Below are 13,784 nucleotides of genomic sequence, written 5' to 3'. Positions count from 1 at the left end.
ATTATGTGGATAAAAATTCAAAGATCAGCTGCTGTTACTCATTGGAGTAAAAACTAGATTAATAATTATAGCAGTCTTTGACTTTCTTGGGCCTCCCTGGTGGCTCAGACGGTAAAGAATCTGCCTGCCATGTGGAAGACTGGGTTTGATCCCTGGATCAGGAAAATCCCCTGGAGAAGGGAACGGCTACCCACTCCAGTATTCTTGCCTGGAGAATTCCATGGACAGAGAGCAGAGTTGGACACGACCGAGTGACTAACATTTTCACTTTTGACCTTCTTACCCATGATAACCTTGTTGATAGAGATGGGAGTAAACATACATTGCTTGGCTTAATACATCAGAGTATAATGAGCAAACTTTCACCATAGTATATATGTAAAGACTGCTGATGTAAATATTGTTATGCAGATCTGTTAGTATTATATCTAGTGCTTTTGTTCAAATGAGCTCTCCTGTTTCTGAGAACAGAATTCTATGTTGATGTCTCTCCTGCAGTTATTTCTCAGCATTGCAGAATATGCAATGCTGCTTGAAGTTTATTCACTGTAGCTGAGAGCATTTCTTATGGGTTAACTCTGTTGTTTCCTAATTGCTCATTTTCACCTTTTCACAGGTGAAATTCTCCTTGTTTGTCCAGCTTAAAGTCTGTTGCAGTGACTATTCCTTAAGAGCAAACTGTTCATTCTAGGTCTTTATAGTACTATTTTTAAAGTAGTGTGTGATTTATGAGTAAGTCTTATGCAAACTAAAAACCCAGCTAATGTAAAGACTCATCTAGTCAAACCAGGGACCTGGGATGACTGTAGCTGGAGATGCTGATAAACTTTGTAAGAAATGTGACCTCTTAAGGTTACTATGCTGAATTAGAATGTCAAACATAAACTTGCGAACATATGAATAATATTGCCTTCATTCAAGTAAAAGTTTCACATTAAGAGGAGAAGATGAGACATCTGAGTCAACAGCATAAAATGTGACAGGTTATATTAGCAAAACAAGTAGGAGGAAGTTAGCTGAATTGTCAGCCTGTACCCTGGTTGCCATCTCTTCCTCACACTGAAACTGCCTTTGCAGCGCTGATGTTTCTAAAGCGTTTTCACAGTTCAACTGAAGTTAAAATAATAACTATTATTACAAAGGCATAATGATTTGAGCCAGATTTTCCTTTACTGTGTAAACAACATGAGAATAGATGAGTCCTTTAGAATTAGCATTTGGTTCATGTAAGTGTCATTTTATTAAACTTAACATCCTCAAATTTTTACTTAACTGTGTAGTAAAATGGGAAGATTAATAGTGCTAAAAGAAACTTTGAAATGCCACATAATGAATAAGAAGAGCAGGTGTAATCTAAAAGCTAAGTCTTTCATTTCCTGTTTGAAGTTGGCCTCAGAATTACTCACAGTGTCCTGGATTGTAAAAAGGCAAACTGTGCATTTTAATTTTTTCAGAACAAACTCTTTTAAAGATAAATATCACATTCCAAATGACTTAGTATTTATTTCAATAATAAGGTCTAGTGTGCCCCATAGTTTAACATACAAATAGGTATGGATTTCATATGTTTTATACATTTATATTTTATAAGACAATTTACCCCAGGGAATTCAGGGCATTTTCATGTCAGTAAATTGTTTAATTAATATTTTTGACTAAAGTAATTGTTTTACTGCTTCATATCCATGATGATGGCTATAATCCAAGAGACAATGATAAGTTTTGATTAGAATATGGAGGATTTACCACCCTCGTAATTGCTGGTGAGAATGTGCAACCACACTGAAAAGCAGTTTGGCAGCTCTTCAAAAAGCTTAAAACCTGAGTGACCACATGACCTAGCTATTCTTTTATATATACATAATTAATGCCTGGACTTCCCAAAAAGTTAAACACACAAGCTGACAGTCACCTTAAAGCCTTGGTGTGTATTAAGTGATGTGTACCAATAGACCTGAATGGAGCTTCCACCACTCTGAATGTGACATACTTGTAAATAAAGAAAGATTCAAGAGTACCAAGAGTGAAGTAACCTGTAGCAAGAATCTAATGCCTGTCTTCTCTGATTATATTTTAAATGTTGTTGTCACAAAAGTGAAGCGACCTCCTTTAAAACACATTTGAAAGTTTATCTGACTTCAGAAATATCAGCTAAGGTTCTTATGTAATAGTGGAAAGATCATTACTGTGGAGTCAAACATAGCTGGATTTGAGACCCCCTCTGAAATCTACCAGGAACTTCTTCCTCTTGAAGAAATGAATTAATCTCTGAATCTCTGGTTTCTCATCTGCAAAATACCTAATGGAGTTGTGGGATTAAATGAGATGCCATGGATGAAACAGACTATACTCTCTGTTTCTCTGGCCTGCATGTCCTCTTGTTTCTACTTCTAGAGCACTTCCACCTTGGACTTCTTCCTGCTGTGTACTCAAACACACATCTACACAAACTGAGTTAATTCTTCTTCCTGTATGTACACATCAAACCTAGGGTTTACCTTATTGAAGCGCTTATCTTGTTCTATTGAATTTTCATATTTATTTGCATCTCTTCCCCAGAAAACTAAGTTCTTTTTTTTTTTTTTTTTTTTGGCACAGCACGCAGCTTGTGGGATCTCAGTTCCCCAGCCAGGGTCTCAGTTCCTGGACCAGGGACTGAAGACCGGCCCTGGCAATGAAAATGCCAAATCCTAACCACTAGACCATGAGGGAACTCCCCCAAAATAAGTTCTTTAAAGGGGGGAAAAAATTGTCTTCCACTGTATACATATTTGCCTGGCATGGTGACTAGCTCAATAAATATTTGAAAAAATCGAATTTTAGGAACATCTAGCATTATACCGGGTTCATAATAACTCCCTGAAAAAGCATACTATGTCTTTGTTTTGCTTTCTGTTAGAACACAGTCAACTTGAAGCATTTTCAGATCTACAATATGCAGTGATTTATATCTTAAATGGAAATGTTTTTATTACTAGTTATACCTATGGAATGAAGAGAATGTTTCTTATCTGTGTTGTAATAGACTGCTTATTGTTATATATTTACCTTTGTAATTTGTACATTATGTTTTCTTATACAAATCAAATATATATTTACTAGCTTAAAAATTTATTTTATATATGTCTCAGGAATTGCAAGTTAATGCATATATTTCATGCCATTCTTCTCTATTTAATATTGTTTAAACTTAGAATGAAATAGCAAGGTTGGAAACAATGCTATAGATTTAAGAAAGCCTATGAAATATATGGAAATTAAGTCATTTTAAGTAATAACTGAACCTTGTTCTTACCATTTTTATTTTAAATGTCTTATCTTGCAAAATAATAATAATAGGTAATAACTATTTTGGAATGGGAAGAATGAAAATAAAGGGTGCAGTAGAGGAAGTTTAATCGACATGTTTTGTTTCCCCGGACTTAGCATATTTCCATACACATGACCATCTAAATTATTTACAAAAGCTTTGCTGAATAAATAAAAGTTATTAACTGAATAGTAATATAGGGATATTAAACAGGCAGAAGTACTGCTTATGTTTCTATAAATTGAGATGTCTTTATTGTTTCATAATTGTTTTCTTTTTTCAGGTACAGAGAACTACAACTTAGTGCAGAAAGCAAAGTAACAGAATTTCTCCATCAAAGTAAAATAAAATCTTTTGAAAGTGAGCGTGCTCAACTTCTACAAGAGGAGACTGCAAGAAATCTCACACAGTGTCAGTTGGAATGTGAAAAATACCAGAAAAAATTAGAGGTACATATACAAGCTTTTGTTTTAAAATTAGCACAGAATGTAAGCTCTGTAAGCATAAGGTCTACATTATATTCAGCTTTTTAAAAAAATGATTTTCTTTTTCATTTAATTTTGGTTGTGCTTGGTCTCTGTTGCTGCACACTGGCTTTCTTCTAGTTGGGGCGAACTGAGGCCATTGTCCCGCGTTGGGCTCAGTAGTTCTGGCGCACAGTTGCCCCACAGCATGTGGAATCTTCCTGGACCAGGGATTGAACCCGTGTCCCCTCCATTGGCAGGCAGATTGTTAACCACTAGACCGCCACGGAAGTCCATATATCATATTGAGCTTTATAAATAATATTTGTGTTATGTATGAGAAGGAGCTGTGTCTTTAATTTTTAAAGATCTCTTATCAAGAGAATGTATCTTCCTCTTAGATAAAAAGGTGGAAAGAAGTAATGGACAGCCTCTAAGAAAAGAAATGCAAATTGCCATAGGTCTGTTTGTTGTTTTTAAAGTGTTGGCAGAAGTCCCCTTAAATGGGAAATCTCATTCAAGTAGAAAATGGACCATCCCTTCTAGAGAATGATACAGTTATTTGTGTTAAAGTCCTTAAAAAATTGATCAAGTAATTTTAGTTAAAGGAACAATGAGGTGCTTGTTGAGAACAAGTAAGGTTTTATGTTTTTTGTGTATATCACAGCATTATTTATTATCATAAAAACTGGAAGTGTCTTAAATGTCCCAACAATAGATAATTAAACAGTTTTTGATTAATGTGTTAAAATTATAAATTTTGCTGTATTCATACATTGTATGATTATGTGCAATCATGTTCTTCAATATTTTAGAATCAAGGAAATGCTTCTTTAAATGCTGAATGAAAGACACAATAATATCATTAGGATGATTAATTAATGATGTAAGTATTCATTACAATAAACTTCCAGAGACTACATTTTAGAAAAGTACTCTGATAAGTAAAATTAAGATTAACAAAACAAAAGGAACTCTCCTGGTCATCCAGTGGTTAAGAATCCACCTCAGAGTTCAAGGGGGACATGTGTTAGATCCCTGGTTGGAGAACTAAGGTACCACATACCACGGAGCAACTAAGCCCACACACGCAGCTATCTGGTCCTTGCGCACTGGAGCCCATGCGCCACAACTAGAGAGTCCGTGCCCCACGGTGAAAGACCTGCGTGGTGCAACAAAGATCCAGGGCAACCAAAATAAATATTTGTTTAAAAAAACAAAAATAACAAAATAAAGAGTCTTACAGAAAATAAAGCCTTAGGGAAAGACATAAAGACAGTGTTAATTAAATAGCACATATTTAAAGAAACATGAGTAAAAATTGTAGATGATACCTACTTCTAAATAAACCAGTGTTCTGCATTTAAAACTTTTTTAGGTACCTTCTTTGGGAAACTGCTGCAGTCACAATCTGCTACAGGCGACTCTCCCACACATTTTAGATTAGATTAGCTCTGCTTTGGTATTTGTCATCTGCAAATTTTTTATGGTTTAAGTTTTGTAATTCCTAGCAATTTCTTTTTCTTTCCACATCAGATGGCTGTGCTTACGGATGTGTTTGGGAGGAGTGAGGGGTTATATTTAGGAAAGTAGAAAGCCACTTGCCCTCTCTGTGTACTGAAACAAACATTTCATTAACCAATACTTTACAACACACCGTGCTGGTGTTTTAACCATTCTATTTTATTGCTTTTAGCTGGTTGTAGTCAAAACTGATTTCATAACCTCCTAAAGGTTGCAACTTGCAATATGAAAACCAGTTTTCCATAGAGCTACCCACTTAGTCTGTGGATGCAGGTGACTAGTAATTATTGAGCTCTCCTGTGTAGAGGCCTTACATGGAGAAACACCTTTGTGAAAAATACTATGATTGTAAAAACTTGGGTTGATAAAACTGAGGCGTTAGGGGAATTTCTTTACAGTTTCTCCTCTGTTAAACTAGGATCTTTGAGGGACTATTTACTTACTATTTTCATCAGTGCCTAACACAGCACCTCACTCATAGTGGATGCTCAATAAATATTTAATGAGTGAATGAATGGTTTGATGCTGTGCTATGCTTAGTCAATCAGTCATTTCTGACTCCTTGCGACCACATGGGCTGTAGCCCATCAGGGTCCTCTGTCAATGGGGATTCTCCAGGCAAGAATACTAGAGTGGATTGCCATGCCCTCAGGGGACCTTCCCAACCCAGGGATCGAACCCAGGTCTCCCACATTGCAGGTGGATTCTTTACCATCTGAGCCACCAGGAAAGCCCAAGAATACTAGAGTGAGTAGCCTATATCTTCTCTGGGGGTCTTCCCAACCCAAGAATTGAACTGCATCTCCTGCATTGTAGGCAGATTCTTTACCAGTTGAGCTACCAGGCAAGCCCCATTTATAATGAATTTAACGGCAACCCACTCCAGTACTCTTGCCTGGAAAATCCCATGGACGGAGGAGCCCGGTAGGCTGCAGTCCATGGGGTTGCTAAGAGTCGGACACGACTGAGCGACTTCACTTTCACTTTTCACTTTCACGCACTGGAGAAGGAAATGGCAACCCACTCCAGTGTTCTTGCCTGGAGAATCCCAGGGACGGGGGAGCCTGGTGGGCTGCCGTCTCTGGGGTCGCACAGAGTCGGACACGACTGAAGCGACTTAGCAGCAGCAGCAGCAGCAGAGACAAATAATGTTGTGAAGGGTAAATATTACTATAATTATGTACTTTTTGATGGCTTTTACCCAATATTCTCATTGATTTATGCCTTAGGGACAGTCTGTTTTATTTTTTCCTTAATTATCAGTTTCCAAAAGCTTTCAAAAAACTGGCTTTAGAACTTTCTTGGTGGTTCAAGTGGTTAAGAATCCACCTGCCAGTGCAGAGAACACAAGTCCACTCCCTGGTTCAGGAAGATCCCACATTCTGTGGGGTAGCTAAGCCCATTCCACAGCTACTGAGCCCACGTGCACCTAGAGCCTGTGCTCTGCAACAAAAGAAACCACCGCCATAAGAAGCCCACACACAACAACTAGAGTGTAGCCCCCACTCACAACTAGAGAAAGCCCTCATGTAGCAACAAGACCCAGCACAGCCGAAAGTAAATAAATGGCAAAATTTACTTGAAAAAACAAAAAAACACTGACTATATTTTTGTCTCTTTTTAGAGCAATTATTGACCTATAATTTTGTGTTTTCATTCATTTTATGTATGTTATCTATATAATTTTATATAACTGTGTATTATCATCCTGTTATTTAAAGGAAGGAAATATCCACTGTGAGAGCTTGATATTTAATGAATTCTTAAAAGCAGTTGACCTATTTTTTGCATTCATGATTAAACTCACATGTTCATAGACTGGTTTTTCCCTAAAGAATCTTTAATGTAATAGCCTTCCATAGGTCCAATAATCATGTTCTTCAGTGGCTTTCAGAAACTGTAATAAATTTATTCACATCAGCCACTCAGACAAATCCATGATAAAAGAGAATTTGCTACCGTGGTGTACCAGAGGTATTGAAAGGTACCCCAAGTCAAAAGTTTCTGGCCCTCTCTTCTTTCTCTCATGAACAAGAATTTTAAATTGTATCTCTCAATTTAATACTACCTTTCAGTCTCTTCTTAAAATAGTATTTTATGAAATATGTAGTCTCCAGCATTTTAGTTCTTTGTCTCTTCATATATCCATTTCTGCAGTTTTTCTTTCGTAGTTTTGTTGGGAAAGTGAGGTATAGATGAAAGGTTCTCAGCCCTGCTGTGAGAACCACCGTTTAACACTGTCCTTACTGAGCCTCTCTACTGACAAAGGCATTAATGTGTCAACGGCAACCAGATTCTTAATGAATTACATCCCAACTTAGTGAACTCTCTAAAATCCCCAGATTGTTTCACTGTGCAGTGATTTTGTTATAATAAATTCTCTAGAAAGCATTTCCAACCAGCAAGAATTAATGCTACAGCAGGAATTTTCTTTTTCTGATCCAATCAAGGACACTAGAAATCATCCTACAAATATAACTCCCGTGTTACTCTTTCTCCATCTTCCAAAGGAATGTATTTAGAGGGTAGGGGGTGATTATTAGTTTATTTGGAGTTGGGAGAGAGTTTTGATGGAAATAATTTAAGAAAATGAGATGAAATAGATTAAATTAAATCAAAATTCCTGCTTGTTAAAAGCTGTAAATAGATCTTCTATATCTTCTTTCTCCCTATTGCAGGAAGCAGTCACATACATTTGTTAAGGTAAACTTTATGTCACTAGAGAAAATAACTTTTCTTCAAAATTGCTTAATAATAGAGAATTCAGGGTAATTAAAGCAGTACATCTGGAGAAGGAAATGGCAACCCACTCCAGTATTCTTGCCTGGAGAGTCCCAGGGACGGAGGAGCCTGGTAGGGTGCTGTCTATGGGGTCACACAGAGTCGGCCACGACTGAAGCGACTTAGCAGCAGCAGCAGCAAAGCAGTACATCTCATCTTTATGAGCCATTTAATACAGAGTACTCATACTTGTATTTCCTGCAGTGGTAATAGTATTTTTCAGCACTTTTACTATATTCTAGTCACTCTGCTAAACACTGTGACTTTATCCTCTCATTTAATGCTTCCAGCAACACACAGGTAGGCCTAGAAAGAATAATTACCTACGATCACAATGAGTAAGTGTCAAAGCCAGGATTGAAATCCAAATCTTTCTGGCTTCAAACCATATTCTTACCATAATATTCAACTGCTTCTCAGGAAATACTATATTCCTTATGCTGTGTTAAGAAGTAAGTATAATACCACCCCATAATTTAGTCTGTACTAGTAAGTGAACTTTCTAGATAGTTGCAATTTAATGTAAGCATTAAAGCATTCCTTTGTCACTAGAAATGTCTCCTTCTTGGTGAATTTATTATTGTCACCCTAATGATTTCTTCAGTAAGTTACCATAGGAAAACATAGGCTTTTTTCTTCTTAAATATTTTCTACTTAAAATATCTCCAATTTCCATGTCTTTTATATGTCTTTTTAATAAATTTTTTATCCTTTCTTTCTATACAAAGGCATTTTCTGGTACTGTTCCAAGTAGCACTTCACATTTACATTTTGATTTGCTGCTTTGAATTTATGATTGTTCAGCAAACCAAAAATCTTAACTAAAACCATGGTCTGGGTAAATGAAACAGTCTGTGGTAGAAAACTGAAGGACTCATTATGAGTATGTAATTTTTACACACAGCTTTGCAAGTCTTTCTCAAATATCTGTGATCACTAGATAAATAATCTCCACCTAGGTGAGGAGTATAGCATTATTGCATTTTTTGAATTCTAACAAGCAAATGCCAATGTTACTCCTACAACTATTGCTAAGTTTTACATTTTTTTCAATTTATATAAAAAGGTGCTTCATAATTTTCCGTTCAAAACAAATTATTTTCCTTAGGAACGAATGTATTTTACCTCTTCAGTCATCTTCATTGAGCTTTCTCTTCATATCTAAATCATTAAAAAATATTTTTTGCTTCATGTTTTCATCTTAACTGCCAACCTATTTAATTCTGCCTTTGCCATTTTTTTTTTCCACTCCTAGGTTTTAACTAAAGAATTTTATAGTCTCCAAGCCTCTTCTGAAAAACGCATTACTGAACTTCAAGCACAGAACTCTGAACATAAGGCAAGGCTAGACACTTATGAGAAACTGGAAAAAGAGCTTGATGAAATAATAATGCAAACTGCAGAAAGTAAGTCTCCCCCAACACACACACCCCCAACACACACACAGCTTTTTCTTCTGACAGCACAAGGAACCTGATACAGTTTCTACAACTGCTTTTCTATATTTCTTTAAAATATTACTTGTGACTTTCTTTGAGAGAATACTTTGTATTTTTAAATTTAGTTAACCTTAATTCTAGTAGTTTGAGAGCAAAAAATACATATTTGTCTAACTATGATAGATTTTATCTTTTCATTTATTTATTTGTTTTACTATTTCATTTCACTCATTCAGCAATAAAGTGATTACATATGCCAGGATCTGGGGTGTAGAGTTCATGCAATAATTCTTGCTTATAGGTATTCCTAGTCTATTCTGCTGGGAGAGACAAACATGTCAACAGATAATTAAAGTGCTGTTAGCAAATCTTGGTAAGATCTTGGTAAGTACAGAAGAGATCGTGAGTTAATTCCTTGTTGGAGGTGAGGAATCCCAAAGAGGGGAGATAACATTTGAATGAGTCTTGAAGGACAGATAGAAATTCATTGCACACCCTGTGTTACAGACTTTGACCTTTAATTTCTACTTCTTTATTCCCCTCTTATTTGCCATCTTCCTGTGTTGTCCTTGACTCCAAGAGAATATTTCAAATTAACATTTCACCATCGCCTGAAATGTTTGCTCCAGTACATTATTTCTATTCAAAAGTCAGAAACGATAGTGTCATTCTTATAAAAGTGGGTTTAATCTTCAGCTGCAGTTGAGATTGACTCTATCTGGGGTAACTTTTCTTATGAAGACTGTATTATGTTGGTAGCCCAATTTAAAAAAAACTTGTTTTCATTTCTGTCATTGCCTTTTTTTAATTTCCAAGGTCAGTGATAACTGCAGTAGTTTCCAAATGTATCCTGTTTCTTCATGGCATCTGAGTAAGCTCTATAAAATATAGATTTGACCATACCATATACCTGCTTTAATGCCCCATAAACATAAATCAGCCTAAGGTCAAATTCCTCAGCATGTCTTTTTATGATTAGACTCATTTATCTTTGTACTTTTTCATGCCTTGCTATTCTTATCATATCACTTTGTTTTGAAAGCTCTATACTCTTTTTTATCTCTGTAACTTTGCAGATGTCCCTCTGTTTAAATAAATTAGTAATAAAAGAAAACTTCCTCAATCTGATAAGAGATACCTATAAAAAATATATAGCTAATATAACTAATGATGAAATATCAATTGCTTTCCCTTTAAGGCAGAGAGCCAGGCAAGGATTTCTAGAAGGATTGCGTTCTAGAACCAGGCAAGAAGTTTTCATAACTTCTATCAAACATATTTGAGCTCCTAGCCAGTGTACTAATGGAGGATAGGAAAAAATTTTACGAAGATCAGAAAAGAAGAGAAAGACTATATTTTCAGATTACAAAGCGATCACTGACACTGATAAGTAAATTTAACAGGCTATGATAATTACATGAAAATATACTAGAAGCAAACAATTGGAAATTGAAATTTAAAAAGCAATTTCCTTTACAATAGTATCAAAAAACACAAAATATATAGGAATAAATTTAACAGTACAAAATACAAATCATTGCTAGGAAAAATTAAAGAAGACTCTCTAAAATATCCAAAGATAGAATCATGAATTCTATTAATTCAGTGTTGTTCCAATCACAGTTCCTTTTTTAACATTTTAGTATTCCATTTATGTGAAAATTCAAAGTCTACTTTTAATAATAGCATGACACACCTACCAGAATGCCTGAAATTAGCAAGACTGACGATTCTCAATGTTTGTGAGGAAGACTTTCTTACAAAACCAAACAACCTATCCAGTTATCCAGCAATTTCATTCTTAGTTACTTTCCCAAAGAAAAAGAGCATATGCACACTAGAACAACCCAAATAATGTGAGCGGGTCGGGGGGAGGAACACAATTGGAAGACGTACACAGACTGACTTCAAGACAATATAAAGCTGTTGTGTCAAGCTACTATACTACTGGCGTAAAGATACAGCAACAAAATAAAATAGAGAACTAAGAAATAGACCCACACTTGTCTGATTAATAATAAAGACAGCAAACCATTCAACTGGAGAAAGGAAAGTTCCATACATGGTGCTTAAAAAATTGGACATATTTTTGAAAGTGAACCTCAACCTTATTTCATACCATACACTAATACTAACTTAAGATGAAACTTGCAAGTAATAAGTAAAACTATAAATCTTTAGTGGAAAACATGATTGTTTTTGCAACTTGATGCAGCTCAAAATTTCCTAGATAGGTTCTTGAAAGGTACTATAATAAAATAAAGCTTTACTAAGTTGATTTCATCAATCTTAAAAACCTCTGCTCTTTTAGAAGACATTTTTTTAAAACGAACTAACTTGCAAAGTAGGAGAAGTAATCATAGTCTTATATCTGACAAAGCAGTGGTATCCATATTAAGAAAATGACTCAGAGAAAATATTCACAAAAGTCTTGACATAAGATTATCCAGATGGGCCTATCTCAAGGGTCCTTGTACGAAGCTTATGTGATGATGAAAACAGAAGTTAGAGAGAGGATTTGAAGATCCATAGAAAATGTTAAGAAAGTCATAAGAAAAAATATATTTACAGTACTTCACTGTATCTATTAATACTGTAGGTTTACATCATCTTCCCATGCGGTGCTAGCAGTAAAGAACCTACCTGCCAATGCAGTGAGACATAAGAGACACGGGTTCGATTCCTGTGTTAGGAAGATCCCCTGGAGAAGGGAATGGTAACCTACTCCAGTATTCTTGCCTGAAGAATTCCGTGAACAAAGGAGCCTGGCAGGCTACAGTTGGGGGTGTCGCAAAGAGTTGGACACAACTGAAGCAACCTAGCATGCATGCACCTACATCAATATTGTTTTAAATGATACAAACCACTGTAGATGTTATATGTATTGCTAATACTAGATATCCAGGGCTTCCCTGGTGGCTCAGAGGTTAAAGCGTCTGCCTGGAATGAGGGAGACCCAGGTTCGATCCCTGGGTTGGGAAGATCCCCTGGAGAAGGAAATGGCAACCCACTCCAGTACTCTTGCCTGGAGAATCCCATGGAGGGAGGAGCCTGGTAGGCTACAGTCCATGGGGTCGCAAAGAGTCGGACACAACTGAGCGATTTCACTTCACTTCACTTCAATACTAGATATCCAAAATGAAAAGATAGATGGACCTAGAGGTTATCATACTAAGTGAAGTAAGTCAGAAAGAGAAAGACAAATATCATAATAATATCATTTATGTGTAGACTCTAAAGAATGGCACAAATGAACTTAGTTACAAAACAGAAATAAACTCACAGACATAGCAAACAAACTTATGGTTACCAAAGGGGAAGAAGGCGGTAGGAGAAAATTAATTAGAGGAGTTTGGGATTAGGAAATACAAACTAGTATATGAAAAGTAGATAAACAAAATAGATAAACCTACTTTCTAGCACAGGCAACTGTATTTGTACCAATAAACCATAATGGAAAAGAATATGAAAAGGAATATATATATTCACTTTGCTATACATCACAAACACAACATTGTAAATCAACTATATGTCAGTAAAAAATTCATATCATTTAAAAAAATGAAAAGATAATGTGAAGGAAAAAATTCACATTTATTTATAGGTATAAAAATTCATGCATGGATAAAAAAGAAGCAGCAATATCACTTTATCACAGCCCAGTGTAACTGATATGACTGTTTCAGGGTAGCCTAGCCTATACACTAATGAATGAATCACTATAAAATTTTTGTGACATACAGTGTTACAGTCATATTTACATTACAGTATTGAAAACATTGTTACACCTTTTAAAAAGCTACCTACCTGTGATGATACACTAATATGCAGAAACCTTCAGTTATGAGAGAGAGATATACAGTACAGTACAGTAATTGTTTGACAGCAAGGTTATAAAACAATAAGAAAACTAACACATTATTAATTTTGTTAAATATTACCTATGCCTGTATAAGGATAGACTAGCATCTACATATACTTTATGCATTCATGACTTACCTTATTCTTAGCTTTTTTTGATATTTTAAGGCTATATGGTTCACCTACAAGTTTTTTCAAATTGTTTCAAATCTCCAAAAAAATTTTCCAGTGTATTTATTGAAAAATATTCATGTATGAGTGTGACCCAAGCAGTTCAAACCCTTGTTGTTCAAGGGTCAACTGTATATATTTCTCAAAATGCAATGAATGGTAGACTTTAGATTTGTACCTTTCACCATATGTAAATTTTATTTTTAAAAAAGAACTGTAAATAATATTGAACTA

General features: G+C 35.5%; 1 protein-coding gene across 2 annotated transcripts in view; it reads left to right on the top strand.

The window, feature by feature from the left end:
- PIBF1 (progesterone immunomodulatory binding factor 1) overlaps positions 1–13,784 on the top strand; it is a 230,669-nt gene that overhangs the window by 122,744 nt on the left and 94,141 nt on the right. For both annotated transcript variants that reach the window (XM_006076037.4, XM_044927258.2), the window contains exons 11-12: positions 3,594–3,759; positions 9,335–9,485. In XM_006076037.4, coding sequence (XP_006076099.2) covers positions 3,594–3,759; positions 9,335–9,485 — 317 coding nt within the window. The remainder of the gene's footprint in view (positions 1–3,593; positions 3,760–9,334; positions 9,486–13,784) is intronic.

This window comes from Bubalus bubalis, chromosome 13 (assembly GCF_019923935.1).
Source record: "Bubalus bubalis isolate 160015118507 breed Murrah chromosome 13, NDDB_SH_1, whole genome shotgun sequence".
Classification (NCBI taxonomy): Eukaryota; Metazoa; Chordata; class Mammalia; order Artiodactyla; family Bovidae; genus Bubalus; species Bubalus bubalis.
The sequence above is the reverse complement of the archived record's forward strand: the minus strand, read 5'-3'. Positions and strand labels throughout refer to the sequence as shown.